General features: G+C 41.6%; 1 protein-coding gene across 2 annotated transcripts in view; it reads left to right on the top strand.

Annotated features, from left to right (window-relative positions):
* SGCZ (sarcoglycan zeta) overlaps positions 1-23,805 on the top strand; it is a 565,484-nt gene that overhangs the window by 312,108 nt on the left and 229,571 nt on the right. For both annotated transcript variants that reach the window (XM_082238280.1, XM_082238279.1), the window contains exon 2: positions 22,041-22,235. In XM_082238280.1, the coding sequence (XP_082094406.1) occupies positions 22,041-22,235 (195 nt within the window). The remainder of the gene's footprint in view (positions 1-22,040; positions 22,236-23,805) is intronic.

Raw genomic sequence — 23,805 nt, 5'->3', positions numbered from 1 at the left:
TAGCCTTGAGCAGAGCATGAGGAGCCAGCAGAGAGGAGAGCTGTAGGGTAATTGTGGAGGTCGAATAGGCCCCATTCTTAAGGTCTGAATCCCAAACCTGCTAGGATGCAGGGCAATTGTAGTTTCCAGTACTCCCAATTCAATGAATTGTTCCAGGAGGAATTGGAACCCTCCACTTCTACTCATCCCAGTGATGCTAAAAAATCTTGAGCATGCTCAGGGATGTTCAGAAGGATGACACCTACAAGGCCCTGTGATTCCACTAGCTTTCCTTCTCCGTGGATAGTTCTTCCGTTTTCCTCAGAAGGTTAACTTTGCTGGGGGCAGGGGGACAAACAAGCAAGATTGACTGATGGTGAGCCAGTTAGGACCCATTTTTTGTGTGCAGCTGCGAGCTCAGCTCATGAAGGCAAACCTTTGGGTTGGCCACTATGACCCCCTCTCCCCTTCCAAAGTTCAGCAATCTTACTGCTCATCCTAACTAAGCCATATATTTTTTTGACACAATCTTTCACGAAACGTTGTTTGAAAAGCATTAGCCATGTCTATCCCCTTGAATGAACTTTGGGGGGGGGGGGACTGTAAAATACGATAAACTAAAGTCCACAATCCAGTCTGCAAGCCTTCTAGGTGCCCAGACATCCCTTTTAGACTAGACGTTTTCTTTTATTTTTTAAAGAGAAACTGGGGGAAGTTTCTGGTCAAAGGCAAAGTGTCTGTAGCTTCATAAGACACTAATGGGAGATGGTGACAGAGAAACTAACAGGAAACACCGCAACCAACAGTCAGCTCAGTCTGTCTATTGCAGTAATCGGTGTGTAGCTGAGCAACTGCCATAGCAAAGCACATGTTTTGAATACAGAACGACTCAGGTTCAGTTACAGGGCTGGGGAAGACTGCTGCTTCAGACCCTGGAGAGCCCCTGTCAGTTAGAGTACACAATATTAGGCTAGGAGTGGATCGATGTCCTGCCTCAATATAAGACCGTATGTCTTGTCAGACAAAGAACAGAAGGGAAATGTGTCATGCTGACACTCTTGTATTAACTTATCCATTGCAAAAATTAGCAGCCTCACACCGCGTCATGGGGACTCTGCAACATTAGTAGTCATAGCTGGTTTTATCTATCCACCACATTCTCCCACAGATACCTTTGGGATCAAAGTGCTGTGCAGAAAATAAATGGTCGAAATACAATAGTACAACAAACCATAATCATAAATATAATGCTATTGCAATACAGTGCTAACAGGTTCGACAAGGGCTCATTTAAATTATATCAGGAATTTAAGAGAGCATAAAGTTTAACAATAGGTCACTTAACCTTAAGTCATTGTCGCCCCCCCAAAAAAAAATATGATGGTATAAGTGTCCCCACAGACAATGAAGGCTCCTAAAGCCTGGCGAGTAGAGCAAGGCATGTGGAAACATCAATTCCCAGATAGTAAACAAAGAATGCCTCTTTCTTCCTAAATTATAATAACCTCAAGTTCCCTTAGCTGAAGCCCTCAACTTCACTGAGTATCCTGTGAAGAAATATAAGAGCAAGATCCATACTCCACATGTTTCTACTCCACTCGTACACACACCTTTCTCTTTGCAAGTTTTTTGTTTCCCTCAGCCGCTCTGTAAGTAAAAGGGAAGCTGGGGGTTTGGGGGGTTGGATGAAGGATAGTGTCAGGGTTACTGAAAAACCTGATGCAGGGCTTATCTGCACAGATTTCCCTCCCCCTAACTCCATCTTGCTCATTAATCTCAATTAAATTCTTCCCTGACTCCAGCCTGGTTCTGCTAAATGTATGAGCAATTCACACATATTATACAAATTATTTATACCAGAGATGGGGGAGCTTGTGGGCTTCAAAATGTTCTTGGACTCCCAACTCTCCTCACTCTTAGCCAATATGGACGTTGGTCAGGGATGATGGGCTTTGCAGTTCAAGAACAACTCAAAGCCAATGGTTCTCCATCCCTGATTCTTATATTGTATACTGCCTTAAGATATGAAAGTTCACATAATATGTAGATATACCTTTATATTTATATATTTATGTGTGTGCTGGAATGTAAACAGACATGTGACATGCAACAATCCACATATCTGCAGCAAAGAGTGGAATGGAATTCCCAACAGATCATACACATATTAGTCATGTGTAAAGAAATAAGCAAATACACCAATGCATAGAATGCCATAATATATGTATATATTAATATACTTATAAAATTATACAGCAGAAATATAGTATGGTACATTATATGCATACAAGGCATACACATAGTATAGGGGAAATTCGCATCTAATTAGTTGGGCTTTTGTAAAGCAAACAAAAAAAGACCAGTGCCTTAATGCAACAGGCGGCTCAATGCAAACAGGTTCTGTCTGTCCAGAACTGCCAAAATTCCATTTAAGGCAGATTCCTCCTCTGTCCCTAGTAAAGGAACCATGTGTTGGAACTTGCAGCTAAATCCTATAACGCAAGGGGTTCACCTGAATATGCGAACAGGCGCTTGATAACTTCCACTGCAATGTTCAAAAGTTTCAGTGTCCCTTACTGCTGCTTCTACCTCCTCAGAAGAACTCTTTTTATTTCCTGTAACTCCAGCCTCCAATTTTCTATTCTTTGAAGCTTTTTATACTTGGCTCTGTGAATAGACTTGAGATAAAAGACAAAACACCCAGCCTTTTCGACTGCTTAGCTAGTGCCAGTTATGAGTGGTGCCGACTGCCTGAAGAGAACTGTCATTCAAGCAAGCTCGGGACATGCCCAATTTAGATGAGAAATCCTGCCAGACGATTTTAACCTGTCCTTGGGGGAGGGGGGGGACCATTAATGTACTGTTTGAAAGGTTGTTGCTTGCTAGCAGGGGCTATAGCCCAACAGACCAGGGAGATCATGATTTCCTGTGTCTGATGACAGCGGTAAATCTTTGTCCCCTGAACATATATTTTGAGAACACTCTGACCATTCTGCTTCCAAGTAGTAAAACCAGTTGTAAGGGTGCTTGGGGATTTCATATGGTTCACATTTTTTGGCGAACTGGTCTGATTTACACTTCCTGGAGTAAGGGAGAAATCTTAACTCCCCACCCCCCATACGTGTGCAGTCTAGCAGACTTTGCAGAGTGATTGGGTCACCCACTACCACCACCTCCACAGTTCTTCTGCACATGGGTGCCAGCGTGGAAGGCAGGCAGATTGTGCCAGCCGGGAGGTGGTACATTGCTTGGACTCAGATCATACCCTATGGCATCACATGATGACAGCGAGGCCCACTTAGAAGCCTGTGGATCCCAGGCTGCGTCCCTGTTTCTGAGCTGGCTGTAGGATCCTACAGGTTCAGGATACCACCACCCATTGAAAACACACACCCCAAAGAGCCTGCTAGCACCAGGCTGGCAGTCCCATTGCTGTACTAGCTTAGATGCTGAAAAGGTGCAAACATTACTAGTATTGCTCAGCAGAAGGTTGGGATTCTTAGAATTATATCATTGGAAGAAACATCAAAGAAGACCTCAAACTCCACGCTGAGGCAAGAGATCAACTCCTAAAGCATCTATGACTGGTATTTGGAAAGAGACAGATCCTCTAAGCATTTCCACCCCTCGATAAACAGGGAGTGTGATGCTTACTGTGGCATGATTTTTTTCTATTGAAGAGCAGCCTTGGGATTGCAATGTGCTCTGTAGCGCCGGCTAGATTTTGAAGGAAGGGTTATTGCTTCGTGGTTGAGAGCATACATTTTGTTTGTAAGATTTTCCTTCAGTCCTTGGAATCCAATTAAAAGGATATCTGGTAAGAGTGCTGGAAAATAATAAAATAAAATAATTACAGTGGTACCTCAGGTTACATACACTTCAGGATACAGACTCTGCTAACCCAGAAATAGTGAATCATAGAATCATAGAATCATAGAATCATAGAGTTGGAAGAGACCACAAGGGCCATCGAGTCCAACCCCCTGCCAAGCAGGAAACACCATCAGAGCACTCCTGACATATGGTTGTCAAGCCTCTGCTTAAAGACCTCCAAAGTAGGAGACTCCACCACACTCCTTGGCAGCAAATTCCACTGTCGAACAGCTCTTACTGTCAGGAAGTTCTTCCTAATGTTTAGGTGGAATCTTCTTTCTTGTAGTTTGGATCCATTGCTCCGTGTCCGCTTCTCCGGAGCAGCAGAAAACAACCTTTCTCCCTCCTCTATGTGACATCCTTTTATATATTTGAACATGGCTATCATATCACCCCTTAACCTCCTCTTCTCCAGGCTAAACATGCCCAGCTCCCTTAGCCGTTCCTCATAAGGCATCGTTTCCAGGCCTTTGACCATTTTGGTTGCCCTCCTCTGGACACGTTCCAGTTTGTCAGTGTCCTTCTTGAACTGTGGTGCCCAGAACTGGACACAGTACTCCAGGTGTGGTCTGACCAGAGCAGAATACAGTGGCACTATTACTTCCCTTGATCTAGATGCTATACTCCTATTGATGCAGCCCAGAATTGCATTGGCTTTTTTAGCTGCCGCGTCACACTGTTGGCTCATGTCAAGTTTGTGGTCAACCAAGACTCCTAGATCCTTTTCACATGTACTGCTCTCAAGCCAGGTGTCACCCATCTTGTATTTGTGCCTCTCATTTTTTTTGCCCAAGTGCAATACTTTACATTTCTCCCTGTTAAAATTCATCTTGTTTATTTTTGCCCAGTTCTCTAATCTGTCAAGGTCGTTTTGAAGTGTGATCCTGTCCTCTGGGGTGTTAGCCACCCCTCCCAGTTTGGTGTCATCTGCAAATTTGATCAGGATGCCCTTGAGTCCATCATCCAAGTCGTTGATAAAGATGTTGAATAAGACCGGGCCCAAGACAGAACCCTGTGGCACCCCACTAGTCACTCTTCTCCAGGATGAAGAGGAACCATTGATGAGCACCCTTTGGGTTCGGTCAGTCAGCCAGTTACAAATCCACTGAGTGGTAGCATAGTCAAGACCGCATTTTACCAGCTTCTTTACAAGAATATCATGGGGCACCTTGTCAAATGCCTTGCTGAAATCAAGGTAGGCTACATCCACTGCGTTCCCTTCATCTACCAGGCTTGTAATTCTGTCAAAAAACGAGATCAGGTTAGTCTGACATGACTTATTTTTCAGAAATCCATGCTGACTATTGGTGATCACAGCATTCCTTTCTAGGTGCTCACAGACTGTTTGCTTAATGATCTGCTCCAGAATCTTCCCTGCTATTGATGTCAGACTGACTGGGCGGTAATTATTTGGGTCCTCTCTTTTCCCCTTTTTGAAAATAGGGACAACATTTGCCCTCCTCCAGTCTGCCGGGACTTCGCCTGTTCTCCAGGAATTCTCAAAGATGACTGCCAGTGGTTCTGAGATCACATCTGCCAGTTCTTTTAATACTCTTGGATGCAGTTCATCTGGCCCTGGAGTGCTTCAGGTTAAGAACTTTACTTCAGGATGAGAACAGAAATCGTGCTCCAGTGGTGCAGTGGCAGCAGGAGGCCCCATTAGCTAAAGTGGTGCTTCAGGTTAAGAACAGTTTCAGGTTAAGTATGGACCTCCGGAATGAATTAAGTACTTAACCTGAAGTACCACTGTATACGCCACACATCTGACTGGATTTCCCCAGCCAGTCTGCCTCTGTCTGAGACCATTTTCATTTACTAATCATACCATAACCCAAGTTCTCTGGGTGATAAACAACTAGAACAACTTAAAACACAAATCCAGTAAACCAATAAAAGAATCCTCAAAATCAAAATAGCCACATCGAGGAGATTTAAGTCTTTTAATGGCAGCAGAGAGCCACAAAGTTATGTTACCTTCATGCTCTTTGCAACTTTGAAAACTTATTTTTGGAAATAGAGAAAATACTTAAGAAATATTATTTTTTTTAAAAGGACTATGGAGTTAAAATACTTGACAGCACTCGCCATAAGCCAAATATACCTGACTTTGATTTTGCTTCCACTGTGTAACAAGCCAACTAGAAATCTTCTTTTGATGCTGCAGGATCAATATTATTTGACAGCTTTGTCACTTGTAACAAACCTCGGAAATACAGTTTCATTGGAAGCAATTGCCACTGCATCTTGTTGGTTCATGGACCCCAAGCTGAGAATCAGAGCAGGGATAGAGATTGTTGTAGCAGTTGCAATGACAGTAGCCGAAGGCAGCACCACAAGACCTTTTTAAAGCAGCAGTCCCATATGCACGAGTTCAGTGGTGCTTCCTTCTGAGCAAATGTGTAGGCAGTTGCACTGTGGGTTCCATTTCATCCAGTCAAAATGGTTTGAATTTATACCTGCAGAAGAGAATTGTATTACTGAAAATAAATAAGCATAAATACACTCTAAATGTCCTGCAATAGAGGCTGCTTGATTAGGACAAATGGGGCACTGCTCCACCAAACTCCGCCTGCCCTTAGCCAGCCTCTGTGTGCTGACCTTCTTACTTACATCCCATCTCTTTTTTTGTAATAATTTTTATTTGATTTTTGAAATACAGATTTATAACAAAACCCAATGCATTAGAGATTTCTCTGAATTCCGTGACTTCCCCCCATTCCCTCTGTGGGTCCTAATGTCAACATTTTCAACTGCATATTATACCGTAATCTATGTTTTATATCTATCTATATTATGCATTGTATTTCTTACATTACAAGTGAGATTAAAAACCTGCCATTGTTTCCATCTGCTTACAGTGGTCTCCTTGATAAATTATAATTTCCCCCCATTATTCTTGAAGTTTTTGTCCTCTTGGTTCCTGAGCTTTTCGGTCAGCTTTGCCATTTCGGCATAGTCCAACAGCTTAGTTTGCCATTCCTCTCTGGCAGGGACTCCTTCTTTGTTCCATCTCTGGGCTAGTAGCATCCGTGCAGCTGTTGTCACATACATAAAAAGTCTTTTTTGCTCCTTTGAAATGTCTGTACCTATGATTCCTAACAGAAAAGCTTCTGGATTTTTAACACAGTCACTCAATGAAATTTTGTTGGCAGTGCAATTTAGTGCCCAAATTAGTGTCCAACTGTAGTGAAACAGAGACAAAAACCTGTTGCTTGATCTCAGGAGCCACAAGCAGAGTAAAAGAACTGTGAGATCTGTGCAAGTGGGAAGTGAACAGGAAGCAAACAGAGTCCCAGTCCCGCGGCCGCTTAAATGCTGCAAACCACACACCCCCAGCCAGAAAGATTGGCTGGCTGTGGGCATGACGTGGGCCAGGGACTCCCTGTGACACGGGGGGCCTAGTCACACCCCCTGCTAAGCGTGGGAATGTGAAGCCTGCTTGCAACCCCTCCCCTCTGGGAAGAGGAGCAGCCTGCCTTGATCTCAGGAGCCATTGTGCTGGTTACAATATATTAAACTTCATAGTGAAACAACTTTCCAAAAATATATAATAGATAATAGACCTATATTTTGCATATAATTTTGGATATAATTAGTCAAACTTCTTTATTAAAACAGCAACAACAACAACAACAAGCAGTTTGGACATGAGAGGCGCCAGGCAAAAACGTTCCTTTTCAACCACACTGTTGCCTGACTTAAAATACATCTTATACCCTTTTTAAAAAAGCTGGCTCTTTTGGGGTTGGTTTTTTTTATTGGGTTGTTAGTTTTGTTTTAATTTTATGTATTTGATATTTTATGTGAACCACCCTGAGACCTTTGGGTATAGGGCAGTATAGAAATTAAATGAATAAGAAGAAGGCATTCAATATAAGTTTGAGCAACTCAACCCCCCCCCCAATGTAATAAATCTATTTAAAATGGATACCTCCTTCACTGTACATGTCTGGTGGTACATTTGCCATATACTTGAATGCAAGCATGTCCTTTTCAAGTACAGTGGTACCTCAGGTTAAGTACTTAATTCGTTCCAGAGGTCCGTTCTTAACCTGACACTGTTCTTAACCTGAAGCACCACTTTAGCTAATGGGGCCTTCTGCTGCTGCAGCACTGCTGGAGCCCGATTTCTGTTCTCATCCTGAAGCAAAGTTTTTAACCTGAAGCACTATTTCTGGGTTAGCGGAGTATGTAACCTGAAGCGTATGTAACCTGAGGTACCACTGTATTCATGTCTCCAAGCAATTAGCATCCCATGGAGCAGGAAGCAGGAATGAGCATGCTTGCTCCTTGTTCATCCCCACTGTTGTCCACAAACTGGAGGGTGGTCATCTGCAGTGTGGACTTTTCCCACTCAGAAAGGTTCCCTGTACATTTTAGAAAACTGATTTCCCCAGATGCTAAACCATAAGGGGAGCCTACGTGAGTAGAACAGGCTCCCAGTGGCGTAGCGTGGGGGGTGCAGGGGGGGCCGGCCGCACCGGGCGCAACATCTGGGGGGGGGGCGCTCGCACTCGCAGTGCTAAAATCAGTGCTAAAATCCACAGGTTAGGGGGCGCAAATTACTTGCCTTGCCCCGGGTGCTGACAACTCACGCTACGCCACTGCAGGCTCCTCATTGCAGCTGAACATCCCCCAACTAGTTGAAGATGTCAGGGATGGCATTGGATAGGGCAGGTTGAGTGTGCTCATTCTCACTTCCTCCTCCATTTGATGGATAAATAAACCCATGAAAAGGGCTGCAACACATCACAATTTCCTCCAGGCAAGGCCTATCTTTTAATTTTACCTATAATGATTTGAACACATTGCAGCTGGTATGTAAATAATCATACTCTCCAAGCCTACTGATGCTAATCACAGTCTGCTTAGAAAGGCACAAAGGTTAAATTCACGGTGATCGTTCACTGGGTTTTGAATAACTGTGGCGCGCCTCTAGTAATTCATGCTACCCATGATCTTCAATAAACAAAAGTTATTAAATCAGTTTCACCGACACACGAGAAAATCCATTAGCCCGAAAATCCATAGAAAGCATGCAAGGCATGCCAATGTGATCCCCAGAAAATGCTTTTAAATATGCAGATATGAACTAGGCTGTGGCAGACCTCACACATTATTTAAGATTACAAGCAGAGGCGTCGATATTTAATGTTTGAATGTGCAGAAAATTGGGCATCTTGGAATAAATATGCTGGGTGAATATTTTAATCAACATATCCTTGTAACCACAACTGGCAATCGGAAGCATGATGAGGGATTGTTCCTAACTCAGTTAAAGTTCGTTAATGGGGAAATCATTTCAGCCAAATGTGTTGATTCATTTCTCTCAACAGGCAATCTGTTGAGGTTTAGGTGCCACTGTCGTTCACCCAAGAAACTAATGTAGTACATTAAATTGAAGTATGTTGTTGTTGTTGTTGGCTTTGCTGCAAATTTACCAATCAAACTCTTCTTCCTATTTAGAGGATAAAATTTTCACAATAAAACAAAATATGTGGTATATTTGCTTCATACTCCAGATTATTATGAACATTTGTTAGGGAAAGTAAGCATCATAGAGATGTTGTTAACCACATACTCATTTGCTTTTGTTATGGTAGCAGTGGCTGCATGAAGAGCTGATGAACAACATAACTAGTCAAAAGACCTAATGAAATTGTAATGCTTCTCATCACACATCGCATACTACGGAACAATCTGTTTGGATGATGATGGAAAAAGGGCTTTACAGGGACATTATTTGTAACCATCCCTGTCAAACACAAATATATTGCCAAGCACATGTTGTACAGTAGTAGCTGCTGTTGTTGTTTTAGAAAAAACTTGAAGAAACTTTTAAAACCCATTAAAAGGAACATGTTGTTAACAACAACAGCAACAGCAACAGCAACAGCAACAACAACAACAACAACAACAACAACAACAACAACAACAACAACAACAACAACAAATTTATACCCTGCCCATCTGGCTGGGTTTCCCCAGCCACTCTGGGTGGCTTCCAACCAAATGTTAAAAACAATACAGCATCAAACATTAAAAACTTCCCTAAACTTCAGTTGTCTTTTAAAAGTAAAAGAGTTGCTTATTGCCTTGACATCTGATGGGAGGGCGTTCCACAGGGCGAGTGCCACTACGGAGAAGGCCCTCTGTCTGGTTTCCTGTAACCTCACTTCTCGCAATGAGGGAACCGCCAGAAGGCCCTCGGTGCTGAACCTCATAATAATCTGAAGTTTCATATTGGAACTTCTGATTAATTAAATATTGGGCCTGGGGAAAGAAGTTTGGGGAAAATGCTATCTTGCAGAATGGGAAAGGAAGGCTGGATATTAACTACAGCAAGAATTACTCTGGAGCGTGTATGTTAAATACTTTGAATTATTGGTATACATGTAATTGATAGAAAGGTGGAAGTACCTCTTATGTTGTGTTATTTTATTTTCTCTATTAGAAGTCCTTTATTTTGGATTGAGGAGGGCACACATAGGGGATAGTTGGAGGAAGATGATCCCTGCAGGAAAGGCTGGGTTGTTGTTGTTTAGTCGTGTCCGACTCTTCGTGATCCCATGGACCAGACCATGCCAGGCACTCCTGTATTCCACTGCCTCCTGCAGTTTGGTCAAACTCATGCTGGTAGCTTCGAGAACACTGTCCAACCATCTCGTCCTCCGCCATCCCCTTCTCCTTGTGCCCTCAATCTTTCCCAACATCAGGGTCTTTTCCTGGGAGTCTTCTCTTCTCATGAGGTGGCCAAAGTATTGGAGCCTCAGCTTCAGGATCTGTCCTTCCAGTGAGCACCCAGGGCTGAGTTCCTTAAGAATGGATAGGTTTGATCTTCTTGCAGTCCATGGGACTCTCAAGAGTCTCCTCCAGCACCATAATTCAAAAGCATCAATTCTTCGGTGATCAGCCTTCTTTATGGTCCAGCTCTCACTGGGCAGGGTAGAAAGGTTCTTTTAGGGTAGGAGACTGGGAGAAGAAGTAGGCTCCCAGATGGGAGATGTGAAGGTCTACCTTTATGGATAAATGATAAGATATAAATGCGATCAAGGGCCCTTATAGTTACTTTCCCCCCTCTTTTCTCTCATTCTCTCTTTTTGTCTCTTTCTCTCTTTTCTTTTGTTTCCTTTTTCATTTCTTGGTTTCTTATCATTTTTGTTACTTAGATTAGTTAGATTTTTATTGTGCTTTATGTTGAAAACTTTCAATAACAATACTTATTTTAAAAAGCTAAAGAAATATATTTTAAATTAGTGATTTGGCCAGCCCTCAATGTAAAATCCATGAGATACAGTGTCTAATCTTTTAGTGAGCCTCAGCTCAGCAGGCTCTAACACCCCCTAAACATCTCTTGCTTGATAAGGCTTCATCCTGAGCTTACCAATATGCCTGATTATTGTTCTGAGGTGAGCACAGGTATCCTCCTCCCTTCTCCCAGATCCGGACCTTTTAGAAATGCCAGGATTACATTTTGAAATCACCACACTGTCTCCAGCCTACTGGTGCTGTTGAATAATGGGTTTCAGGCAGACAAGAAAGTCCAGAAAGCAGATGATGGGGCTGTAATGGAAAGGCAATAAATTATGCTTTCCGTAATACTTGAAAAAGAAATAAAATGACCCTACTGAGCAGGTGCTGGTCACATACAGCCTATGAGCTGAATGTAAACCGCCAAAATTTGTACCATGGTTTGCAGTCTTCCAAGTCATAAATGTAGATGGGATGCAAAGTGAGGTGAGGCTGAAATGGACTAGGTGCAACCCCCAGGCTTTAGATTGTACCCACTGCATTAGAAAAGGAAACCAGTGATGTCCCTTAAAAAGAAAGGATGCATTAGGTTTTTAGTGTCATATCACTCTAGAACATTAAAAAATACACATATAAAATATTTTTAGAAATCTAAAGGGTCTCTTCCTAGCACTGTTTTGAAATTCAGTAGTGAAGGACTGAACAAAAGAGTTACCCAGGCACTTAAGGATTTTATACATTACTGGGAATTTTCAAGGCTTACGGAATGGGGAGGTTCACCAAGATTGTTGTGCAGTTTGGTATCTGGGAAAGAGGTTCCTGTCTCGAAAGTATGCCCCAAAAATGTTAAATGCAGAATCACTAGTGTTGCTGATAAGTCAAGCAGCATGTTTTAAAATATCTCTATATGTATAATGTTAGAAAACAATACTAGAGAGGAAAATGGGAAATTGAAGCTGCATGTCTCATAAAATGGAGGGGTAGGGATGCAGATTTTGAATAATTTCTTTTTGGAGACCTGATGGGGTAACAGAAACATGCCTAAGTGCTTTCTCTGTGGGTTTATAATAGTATCTGAATTGCTTGATAGAATTACAGCCTCAAGATTCTCAGTGGTGCCTTGGTCCATATTTGTTTTCTGTTGCTATTACGTAGTTTAGCTCCCTGCAATTTTTTTAAATAAAGTACCAAATTCTGAATCTGCAAGGCAGGCCAATGAACAAATATGGGTGTATTCCTTTGTTGGTTATTTATTTTAACTTTTGCATCCGCTTTTCCGAAACCAAAAGTTATACAATAAGCACAACTAATATAAAACAGTGTTTTTTGTTGTTTTAAAAATGTCTTTATGAGTTACTGCAATGCACTCTATGTGGGACTTCCCTTGAGGCTGAATTAGTGCAGAATGCTTCAGCACAACTGCTGACAGGAGTGAAATTCGATGAGCATCCTATACCTGCGCTTAAAGATCTGTACTAGCTGCCAAGTTTGTTTTGGACTAAGTTCAAGGTTTTATTATGGGTACATAATGCCCTTAACAGCATGGAATCAGTTTACTTTAGGGATCCCTTTCCATATATTCAAGCATTTGGGTATGCAGAACTTAAAACGTTTACAGGTGCTATATCATGTTGGTTGGAGACAATCTTTTAGCGTGGCCGCACTTATGGTTTTGAAACCCCCATCTTAGCCATTAGGCAGGTACCTTCTCTGTATTGATTAAACACTTGCTGAAAACTTAGAATCATAGAATTTTAGAGCTGGAAGGGACCCTGATAATTATCTAGTCTAACCCCCTGCAAAGCAGGAATGTGCAGCTGTCACAAACAGGGCTCAAACCTGCAACCTTTGTGTTATCAGCACCACACTCTAACCAACTGAGCTACTGCCTCCCCGCCCTGCCCCCAACCAAAGCTACTTAGACACACACACACACACACACACACACACACACACACACACACACACACAGTGGTACCTTGGGTTAAGTACTTAATTCGTTCCGGAGATCCGTTCTTAACCTGAAAGTGTTCTTAACCTGAAGCACCACTTTAGCTAATGGGGCCTCCTGCTGCCACCGCGCCGCTGGAGCACGATTTCTGTTCTCATCCTGAAGCAAAGTTCTTAACCTGAAGCACTATTTCTACAAAGTTCTTAACCTGAAGCACTATGTATGATATTTTAGTGTTTTTTGGTTTCTGTGGAAGCCGCCCAGAGTGGCTGGGGAAACCCAGCCAGATGGGCGGGGTATAAATAATAAATTATTATTATTATTATTATTATTATTATTATTATTATTATTATTATTATTATTTCTGGGTTAGCGGAGTCTGTATCCTGAAGTGTATGTAACCTGAAGCGTATGTAACCTGAGGTACCACTGTATACTATTGGTGATTTCTGCATTTTATTGATAATGTTTAGTATACATGCTTTTTACCACTGTTGCTAATTTTACCTGTGTTTCATTGATAATGTTGTTATATGCACCACTTACAGAAGCACCACTTTTCTGCCTACATAAATAAATGCACCTCTCTCCCCCCCCCCTTCTTAACCTTTTGTGCTGGAAGGCATCCATATCCTCCTCCCAAATCTCTGAAAATATGGAAACTGTTCATCATAGGATTATTCTTCCTGAGCGCATGCCGCGAATGTGATTGCATGACATGCATTATAATTAAATATGTTAAATACAGAGCACCAGAAAATGTTCTCACTAAGCGGTAATGCTAATAGCAGTATCTAACTTACAGTCGTTCCCCCCATTTAACTCCCTTTCCCTTTCAGTGGGAAAATGGCATTGGAAAACAATATTTAAGATAGAGGCATTTATTGTCCTTTTATAGACAATTGTTCCAATAACTGTTTAGTAGTTCTGGGATCATAGGGTGAAAATTGTATACCTCAGCGGCTGTCCTGCTTGTGGCTGTAATGAAGTCTCAGTAGTAATCTAATTTTATTGACTTAGCAAGAAAGTGGAATTCTCATTGACAGTGTACAGGCAAGCAAATTGCAGTGTCAGAAGACACATGCAGACATAAGCCCCATAGACTCCGATGTCAAGGGAAAGTGTTTTTTCCCTCCCCCCCTCCTAGAGAGGAGAGGGTATGAAGCAATTAGGTTCCTCTGAATTTAGTAATTTTTTAAACAAATAATTTGACTTTATTCTATAGATTTCCCCCCCTCTAGACAGACGTTTTGGCCCAAGCTTTCGATGGTCGCTTCCATGGTCATGTGGCATTCAGTCACATCCTGGCAAATTACGGTTGCACAATTAAAGCTGGTTTGGAGCTCTTGCCAACTCACTCCCTGAAAAGATTGGACGTTTTGTGACAAGAAAAGCGATGGGGAAATCTATTGTAAAGTGTGGGAGATGTCAGAATGAATAAGGCAATAAGTCAGAATAAAAGCTCAATAGACAGCCAACCAAATCAGTTTGTCTAACCTTACTGCAAACAAATGGCAATGCTCAATAAAACAGATAATAAATAGACTTTCTAGTCTTTTTCACGTAGACTTTCCAATCATTCCTAATGTTCAGAGAACACTACCCACGTTTCCACAATGACCTGTCTACTGAAGAACCAAATATGCATTGGTGAGGCTTCTGCAATGTATTCTAGGTAAACAAATCCATTCACATAAGGGCAGGACCTTAATGTGTCACTACTAATCCATGTGAACATTGAGTGTGCCTAGGACACATCCAGGACTTCAAGGGAAGATTTGTTTTAAGGAAGCTAGGTCATTATTGAAGAAGCCCTCAAAATCTTTCTTGGATTCCCTGGAACATGGTTTGAAAAGAAGGAAGGATTTGAGTATTGATGCCTACAGAGAAACTCCCATGGTGAACTCTTAAGTGTAAAGCTATGCCTTAGCAGAGCAATGAGGCAATAAATGATGAGGGAAGACTACCTTCATCTTGAACAGAAAGCTTCTGGGCAGCCATTGTCTTTGAGTCATGAGCAGTCTCACTGAGAAGGGCAACATATGCCAATCCAATCTAGCAGTAAATACCTGTGTGGCCTTGGTGTGAAAAGCAAATAACTCTGTCTGAGTGGTGTGAAAGTAGGTAGGCTGGATGAGCATGACCACTGTATGCATAAAGGGTGGAAGGAATGACTGTGGCTCCTGAGTTGAGTGAAATCTCCTGTCTTTAGGTTTTGAACATGGGTTTGCAGAAGAATGGGTGGTGAGAAACCTCCTATGCTTATTAAGAAACATTTCCCTAATGGCTCCACCATTGTTTGGTGCGCCACATTTCTCTGAAAGAACAAAATTCTTAATTTGTACATGCAAGTCAATTAAGGTGGATTACATGGACTGGTGGGTTACATAATTCTCAGTGGTGGAAGGATTTCTGGTTCCAGGCGTAACTTCATGTAGCCTTTAGATATGGAGTGGCATGGTGTACACACACAGAGAGAACTTAGACAATCCTTCAACAGTGCAAATCCCAGCCACTTTGGGCTCTTTCTCTGGCCACTCTTCCCTGCAGTTCCTGATAAACTTTTCCTGTAGCCCTTCACAGCATTTCATATACATCCCATTCTGGTGGCTCTGTGTGAAGGCAACATTGTCAGGAAATGACTGCATGAACAAATATATTTGATTCATGTGACAAAAAGATGGAGCATCCTGCCTATGTCTTGTTGAGGGAAGGGCTGTTAAGTGTTGGTGTTATACTTCCTCCAGGTAGATAAAAGCTAAAACACCGAAGGCTGTGGTTACTATGGAGAGGGCTCCATCTACTGATCTTGGTTTGCTTCATAGTGCTACTGAGGTGAGGGAGGGATAATGGCTTCCTTCTTTCCTCACATTGCCATTGGGAGGGAAAGGGTTTGGAAGTTGATGGGCCTTGGAGGCTCATGTAAGTGTGAGAGGGAATGGTTGGGGGATTCAAGAGGGAACATTCCATGATGAATCAGAACTCCTCAAGATAACGTTATTTTGAGGTCATGATGGGAATAATTTGGTTTTTAGTTGGGTTTGGGATAGACCAAAGCTAGACTTGGGATAGACTTTTGGGGCAAAAGCTTTGGTATGTCCAACAACAAATCCAACCAGGTAATTTAGTGCTCATTACATGCACAATTCATACATACATACATACATACATACATAATTATATTTGTATTCTGCCTTTCCATAGTTCAAACCATGCTCAAGGTGGCTTATGACACGAAAAAGATGCATAATTGCAATGTAAGAAAAGTAGTAATAAAAAATAAACATCAAAAATACACAGCCAAATGGAACAATTTCCACATAAATCACAAGATCTAAAATGAAGATACAAAAAAATATCAATAACACCAACAGCCTGTCCCAACAAGACCCCCTAAACAATAGCCCAGCTCCTAAATATCCAATAGATACCCTGCGAAGGAAAAGTGATATAGGTTATGAACACAGAATTATATTTACTCTTCTTAAAAAGTTGTGGAGCTTAGCTGTAGGAAATAAGGCCTAGCTGTAGGAGATAAGTTGGAATAAATCAGTTTGAGCAGCGTTATCTGTTTCTTAAAAATAAAAAAATAAAAATGACAAGACTAGGTATATTTAAGCCGCTTGCCTTTGAAAAGAGCTTCCATGGTAAATCTATTTGTCTGACTCGTGGAGTCTTTCTTTTACAAATCAATCCATAGCGGGAAGAATAACTGGCCATTATATATAGTTAAATTGTAAAAGTCCAATTTTTATCTATCACGCCTGAAATACGGTGCCATTTTTTAATGTATAATGTATGTATTTATGAGTTTGCAGCCGGAGAAATGATGACTCCGGTGCTGTTATGCGCCATCAGCTACACTGTGTGATACATATTACCCTACATATGGTAGGATGCCAGCCAGCCAAACAGCACGAAGGAAATGTGAAATAATGCTTCATCTGTAAGTTTAATTAACGCCCCATGCTGCACAAACCAGAAGCAGGGTGAGTGACTTGCTGGCATGTTGAAGAGAGAAGAGAGGTGGCCACAGCATGGACTGCATAGCTAGAGGGCATGTTACTGTCAGGGGGAGTAAAGGAAGCCAGCTGGTTCTGGTAAATTACCTGTCTAAGGTTTTGAAAGAGTTCTCCCTAGCTTCTGTGGCTGGTTAGCAGCAGATTGTGGACCCCCCCCCTTCCCTTTCTCTTTTCTTATTCACTCTAAATGCTGATGCACGCACTTTTAGCTTAGAGTGTCTATTTTAAAAGGCTTCTCCCCAAGCTATTGTGACGAGTTTCACAGCTCACATGGCTCAGAGTCTCCACACAAGCACAAAATAATAATCTGATCTATATACGGATGGGGGTTGAGTCACGTGTCCTTAACCTGAAACTGTTCTTAACCTGAAGCACCACTTTAGCTAATGGGGCCTCCTGCTGCTGCTGTGTCGCCGGAGCACGATTTCTGTTCTCATCCTGAAGCAAAATTCTTAACCTGAAGCACTATTTCTGGGTTAGCAGAGTCTTTAACTTGAAACGTATGTAACCTGAAGCGTATGTAACCCGAGGTACCACTGTATATTCTCTTGAGAAAGGGCTTTGAGTGTCAGCCTCATCGCAGCTTGCATTTTCCTAATTGTTTCTTGGCAATCTCTCAAAGGCAGCAGAAGCTGCTCCATTGGGATGAATGGGGCACTGACTGCACCACCACCCTCAACCTTTCCTGAAGCCAGACCCCACCTGCAGGTGTATAACTCGCAGCCAGTCAGGTGGTGGCTCCCCTGGACATTGGCTCCGCCTACTTTTGGTCCCTCTACTTATGCCTTACCAGCTTCTGTGGGCTGCAAGCGTCATTGCTAAAAGAAAATTCCATTCCCACCATGGCTCCTTTCTCTGCCCTAATTGCCTTTTAGCCGATACAGTAATTGAATCCATCTTGCTTGTTGCAGAAAGGATAACATTTCCTGTTTGGGTGGACATGTTTGAAAATTTGGCAAATGTTTGATACATAAACAGCATGTGTTAGCACTTTGGAGAGAGAGAGCATATGCTTATTGGTTTGTTCCTTAAATTTGAGACATTGTTTCTTACATTGAAAGGTCAAAAACATTAATTGTATCGTGTCTTGTTAATGAGGAAAATGGCTCTAAAACAACAGAAGTCTTTCATTTCATTTTTGCTGGTCATTAATATTGAACCATTTTTGTACGAGGAAAAATGCAGGTGTGCATACTGAACAGATCATAAATTTTTGTTAGAATAAAAGGATGTGGAAATGAAGGGATACCGTAAAAGTTAATCCAGAAATCATTAAAGCAATTTTTGCTAAATACCAGAAGATTAGCAATCTAGTGAATACATGTGCCCTGACATTCTCAGTTATTAACTTTCTAAATTACCATATATTGAGACTAGCTTGAAATGAAGACTAGAATTGTTTTAATTGAGAACAGTGAACTATTTTCCCCTGGAGATTTAATCTGCGTCATTTGCTTCCCCCCTCCTGAGTCTGGAGGAGAGTGAAAGGACCAGTAGCTGAGTCCATCATTTCTTTGCTTCTGGTTCCAGTTGCTTCAACTATTAACCTTTATTCAGAGCCAGCTCTGAGCAATGTAAATGTTAGAGAGCCCAGCAAAGGCCTTGCATCCCAGGCTAATTGAGGAATGAAAGGCTCTGGCCCCATTCTGGAAGAAATGCAGCTTGGACATCTGAGATGGGGCCAGGATGCATCCCCACAACCATTTTATTCACAGGATGCCCCTTTATGCAAGAAATGGCATTGCGATCAGTTGCAGGAACTGGAGGTGGTAGTTGGCGAAGATGGAAGCTAAAGTCCAGTGAGTTGCGTCCCTCCCAGCTGTTAATATGTCTGAAAGAAAAAAATAGCAATATCAGACCCTCCAAGTGTCCCTATTTTCCAGGGACAGTCCTGGATTTACAGAAGCCGTCCTGGTTTCTTCTGTCTTGATCCTGTAATGTCCTGCTATTCCTTAGGACATCCCTGTTGTTAAGTTGTGGGTGAACATATCAGACGACACAGCAATTCTTCAGACAGCTCTTGTTTATTCACAGCCCAGAACAGAACTGAACTGAAGGGTTCAGCCAGCCTGCTTATATAGAGCACCACAACAATGCAACAGTAACAACTTTCTATAACTATCCAGTCACTGAACGTCACTTTCGATTCCTTATTTGCATATGTGACCTGAGTGAAAACTATCTACAGTACAGTATCCCCCTGCTGGCCCAGGGTGAGAACTTCAGTACATAACACCTGTTTTCATCCGAGGAATATTGGAGGTTATGGAGTTATGAGTCCCCTGACCCAAGGAGATAAGTAACTATACAGCCTTTAGAAGACACCTGTAGGCAGCCCAGTATAGGAAAGGGGTTTTTTTTAAAAAAGGTTTAATGTTTTATTATGTTTTTATATGTTGGAAGCTGCCCAGAGTGGCTGGGGCAACCGAGTCAAATGGGTGGGGCACATGAAATTTATTACGGTCAGAGACCAGCTTGAGAAACACAAATGGAACTACAATCCCAATAGCAAAACAAACATTTAAAACAATATACAGCAATGGATTTTAAGTTTAAAAGTGCGATAGGCATATAAACACATAAAAACTTTAAAATAGACTACCTTAGAGAGATGACCCAATGTCGCCCATGGATCCTATGGGTGGGGTATTATTATTATTATTATTATTATTATTATATAGGACATCCCTATTTTCATAAGAGAAATGTTGGCGGGTATGCAATATATGTTAATGACAGGAGTCTAGGGGAAAAGGGGATGAGCTGCTTGTTTGGGGGAGCGCTTGCCTCATATCTGGTACCACCCATGTTTTGGTTTCTCTTTCATCTTTCCTGCTTGCTTCTGCTTTAACAAGCCATGACTGACGTTGTTAAGGAAAAGATCCTGTTTAAGCTTATAGCCGTGTCTTCTGTGAGGTGAGGCAAAGAACCAGCTCTGCAACAGACAGAGGAGTGAATGGTCTGACTCAGTGTGAGGCAGTGCCCTATGTTTCTGCGGCTGGGGGAACACTGTGTTGCATTCAGGTCCTGCTGCTGAGCTTATCAGCAGCACATCAGGTTGGCTACAGTGAGCACAGGATGTTAGTTAAAAGGGGATTTGGTCTGATCTGGCAGGGCTCTTATTATGCTCTTGGGAAAAGGGAGTGTTGGTGGTATTGTAATCCTTCACATGGGAGCAATGCAGGAGGGAGAAGAGGAGTGCATAGAGGTGGACTTGATTATCTACACAGACTAGGGTTTTTCGCGGTGTTTAAACACCAGCCAAATGTATAGCAAGTACTTGAGTATTTAATTCATCCGTATTCATACATACTTCTTCCCTTGTTTTTCACTTCTTCATGCAAAATGATGTTTTGGAAACCATTTATTTTGCACTCGAAGGCAACGCAGAAGTTTTCATTAACATTATATATGGTAAAACGAAGTCTGAGCTGAAGTAGGCACTGAGATTCCTATTGAGTTTAATGGATCCAAGATTTCATTTATTCATCTTATTTTGTCTTTTTAATTTAGCTTCCCTCCTTTCAGCTTTGTAATATGGCTCTGATATATACATACGACACACACATACATTTGTATTGTATAATTACAACCAATGATGGGAGGGAGAAAGATACTCCTAGTGGGAACGGGGAAGCGGTACAACACTGTAAAATGCTTGCCAAGTGGGTGGAAATTAATGTAAATCAAATATGATGCCCTTGCAGCAAAATCCTATGCATATCTAATCAGAAGCAAATCCCATTCTGTTCTATTGACTTACTCCTGAGTAACTGTGTCTAGGATTGCAGCCATAATGCACTATTGCAGGCATCCCCAAACTTGGCCCTCCAGCTGTTTTGGGACTACAATTCCCATCATCCCTGACCACTGGTCCTGTTAGCTAGGGATCATGGGACTTGTAGTCCCAAAACAGCTGGAGGGCTGAGTTTGGGGATGCCTGCACTATTGCATTGTTTACCATGGTGATAAAAAATTGTAGGATGGTGTTGATGATGATTATACTCCACCCATATGGCTGGGTTGCCCCAGCCACTCTCGGCAGCTTCCAACATAATATATAAAAACACAACAACAACAACAACAACAACAACAACAACAACAACAGAACATCATATATGAAAAGTGTCCTAATACAGGGCTACCTTCAGATGTCTACAGAAAGTTATATCATTATTTATCTCTTTGACATTTGAAGGGAGGGCATTCCACAGGGTGGGCACAACTACCAAGAAGGCCCTTGCTATACAAAAGCAAACTTGTTCTCCTGGCATGTGGACTCTAAGAGAAGTGTTTGTTGAAGAAACTCTTAAAATACATTGGATAGGTCCATTAATATAGTTTTTGGCCTGACAGCTGCATTCACCCTTGACCAACCCTCTAGGTTGTGGGTGTGGTCAAAGTGAGTAGCTGTGGATGCCACAGATAGGACACATAGCCCTCTTCTCAGCTGATCCGTGCAGATTATCACCATCATTTGATGAAATGATAAATCTGAAGACTGGGGAAGGCATATTTTGCAGACAGTTCCATGTGGAAAGTGTTTCCGGAAGGCAGAACACTTGTAAAGTGCTTCGGGGGGGTGTATGTGAAATATTAATCCAGATATGTCTGTAGTTTTGATCCTCTTTTGTGTGGTTTCTTCTTTAATTCTCATTATGCGTGTTAACTCTCTGAAACTTTATGCCTGTATTATATGGCTAAAGCGGGGGAGGGGGGTAAACATTGATGGTTAAAGGGGGAAAAACCGGGTGTGTTATTTTCCTACTGTATTTGATTTGATTGTGAAAACTTGAAAATTAATTAATCACACCATCCAACAAGAGAGAAAACTCCTTTGGGAGTTCATTAGTTGAAACCTGGGACAATTGTTCTAGACAAAGTCCTATTTAAATGGTATATTTGATTGAATATTCAGATACATACTTAATGATATTTTTATTTTTTTATTTTTATTTTAATAGATGACACGAGAACAGTATATACTGGCAACACAGCAAAACAATCTGCCCAGAACAGAAAACACTCAGCTTTATCCAGTAGGAATTTATGGTTGGCGAAAGAGGTGCCTATACTTCTTTGTCCTCTTGCTATTGGTTACCATGATTGTTAACTTAGCAATGACGATATGGATACTGAAAGTAATGAATTTCACAGTGGTAAGTAACACTAAGATTTGTTTTTTGTTTGTGTGTATATACATGGCGGCCCTTTGGTGTTAGGTTTCAGGGACCTCTGTTTATCAGTTGGATGGCAAATTACTTTTTCTTAGCAGGCGCACCATTTCAGTTTTCAGTGGGGAGGACAAAGCGATACGGGGGGAGGCTGGGAGGTGGAAACCCACAGCATAGTTCAACGATTAGCTCTTCAAGATGGAGTCCAACAAAACTAGTCTTGTTTTAAGAGCATTCAGTTGTGCCTACATTCTTACAACATTATTCTAATCCAGGAGTGGAGAATTTAAAGGCTCCAACTCCCATCTTGCCCCAGTATGCCTGTCCAATGGCTAGGGATGATGGGAATTGTAGTCTAACAACATCCGGAGGCTGAGAGGTTCCTCATCCCTATGCTCAGACCCTTCCATGTCCTCTTCACATCACTTAGGTCTCCAGTCTGGTGAGGTGTTGGTGTTTTTTTACCTTCCATGCCTACAATGATTTGTGGCAGCTTTTCATTCTCCTCTGATTCTCTGTTACAGTGGAATGATTCCACCATCATTTTGCATAGGCAAGTAGTCCCTGGGTGTGCAGAACCATAAAGCTGGCCAGAAACATGACTGTTCCTGAGGAATAATCATGAGGTCCTGAAACAGAGGGTGGGCGATTAATTCTTGGCCCCCTCCCCACTGTTCTAATTCAGTTCCCCTGCTATTCAGAAATTATGTCTACTATGGAATGAATAGCACATTGATACCAAATCATAAAGCACTGCAGATTTATTGTGTAATTTTAAAAAGGAGATGTACTGTCTCCCCCTTGGTTTTTATTTGATAGAGTATTATTTTGCCTTAGAGAGGTGTGTTCTTTTTATATGTTTTTATCATACAAATCTATGGAATATACACTTTGACAATCCCTTGGTTTTATTATTCATACGTATATCAGGGTATATTATGGGCACAATAATTTTTATTTTGAAACGTAGTGTCTTCCTCATCTCTATAGATCTACATTGTCTTGTTTATGTATTAAAATTAGGGGTGTAATGACTGTGCTAAGATGATTCAGTGATCTTGCTCAGTTAAGAATTATTCCTATGTATTGGGGGTGGGGGGAAACCAAGAGTACAGAAACGACCAAATTCAGAGCCTGCTAAAAATACAGCAAAAGCAATCGTGTCCTTTGTCATGATACATTTAAATGTTTCTTGCCTGCATTTTAAACATTTTCTTGATCTGGCCATTTTTGTATTTTGATACACAGTGTTAGTTGTATCAAATGGAATGTATTGCAATGATAGGTATCAAAGCAATGAGGACTCTGTAAACTGACCACAGTGACATACTGTCTCCCTTTCAAAAGTGGAGCTGAAGAATCCTTTACATTTCCGCAACAGTAGAAAGTTACATCTTTATTCAGTGAAGCTAGTGGGCAATAGGCTGGAGACAAATATAATGTTTGACTTCATGCCTGTATAATTTACATTTTTCTTTTGTGGGGAAGGTCTTTAGCTTAGGTTTTAAAATGCTTAGGAGACCGCAGAAGAGAGGCCTGTAAATATCTCTTTACA

Source organism: Podarcis vaucheri, assembly GCF_965113315.1.
Source record: "Podarcis vaucheri genome assembly, chromosome: 9".
Lineage (NCBI taxonomy): Eukaryota > Metazoa > Chordata > Lepidosauria > Squamata > Lacertidae > Podarcis > Podarcis vaucheri.
This window is presented reverse-complemented; position numbering and strand designations above follow the sequence as displayed.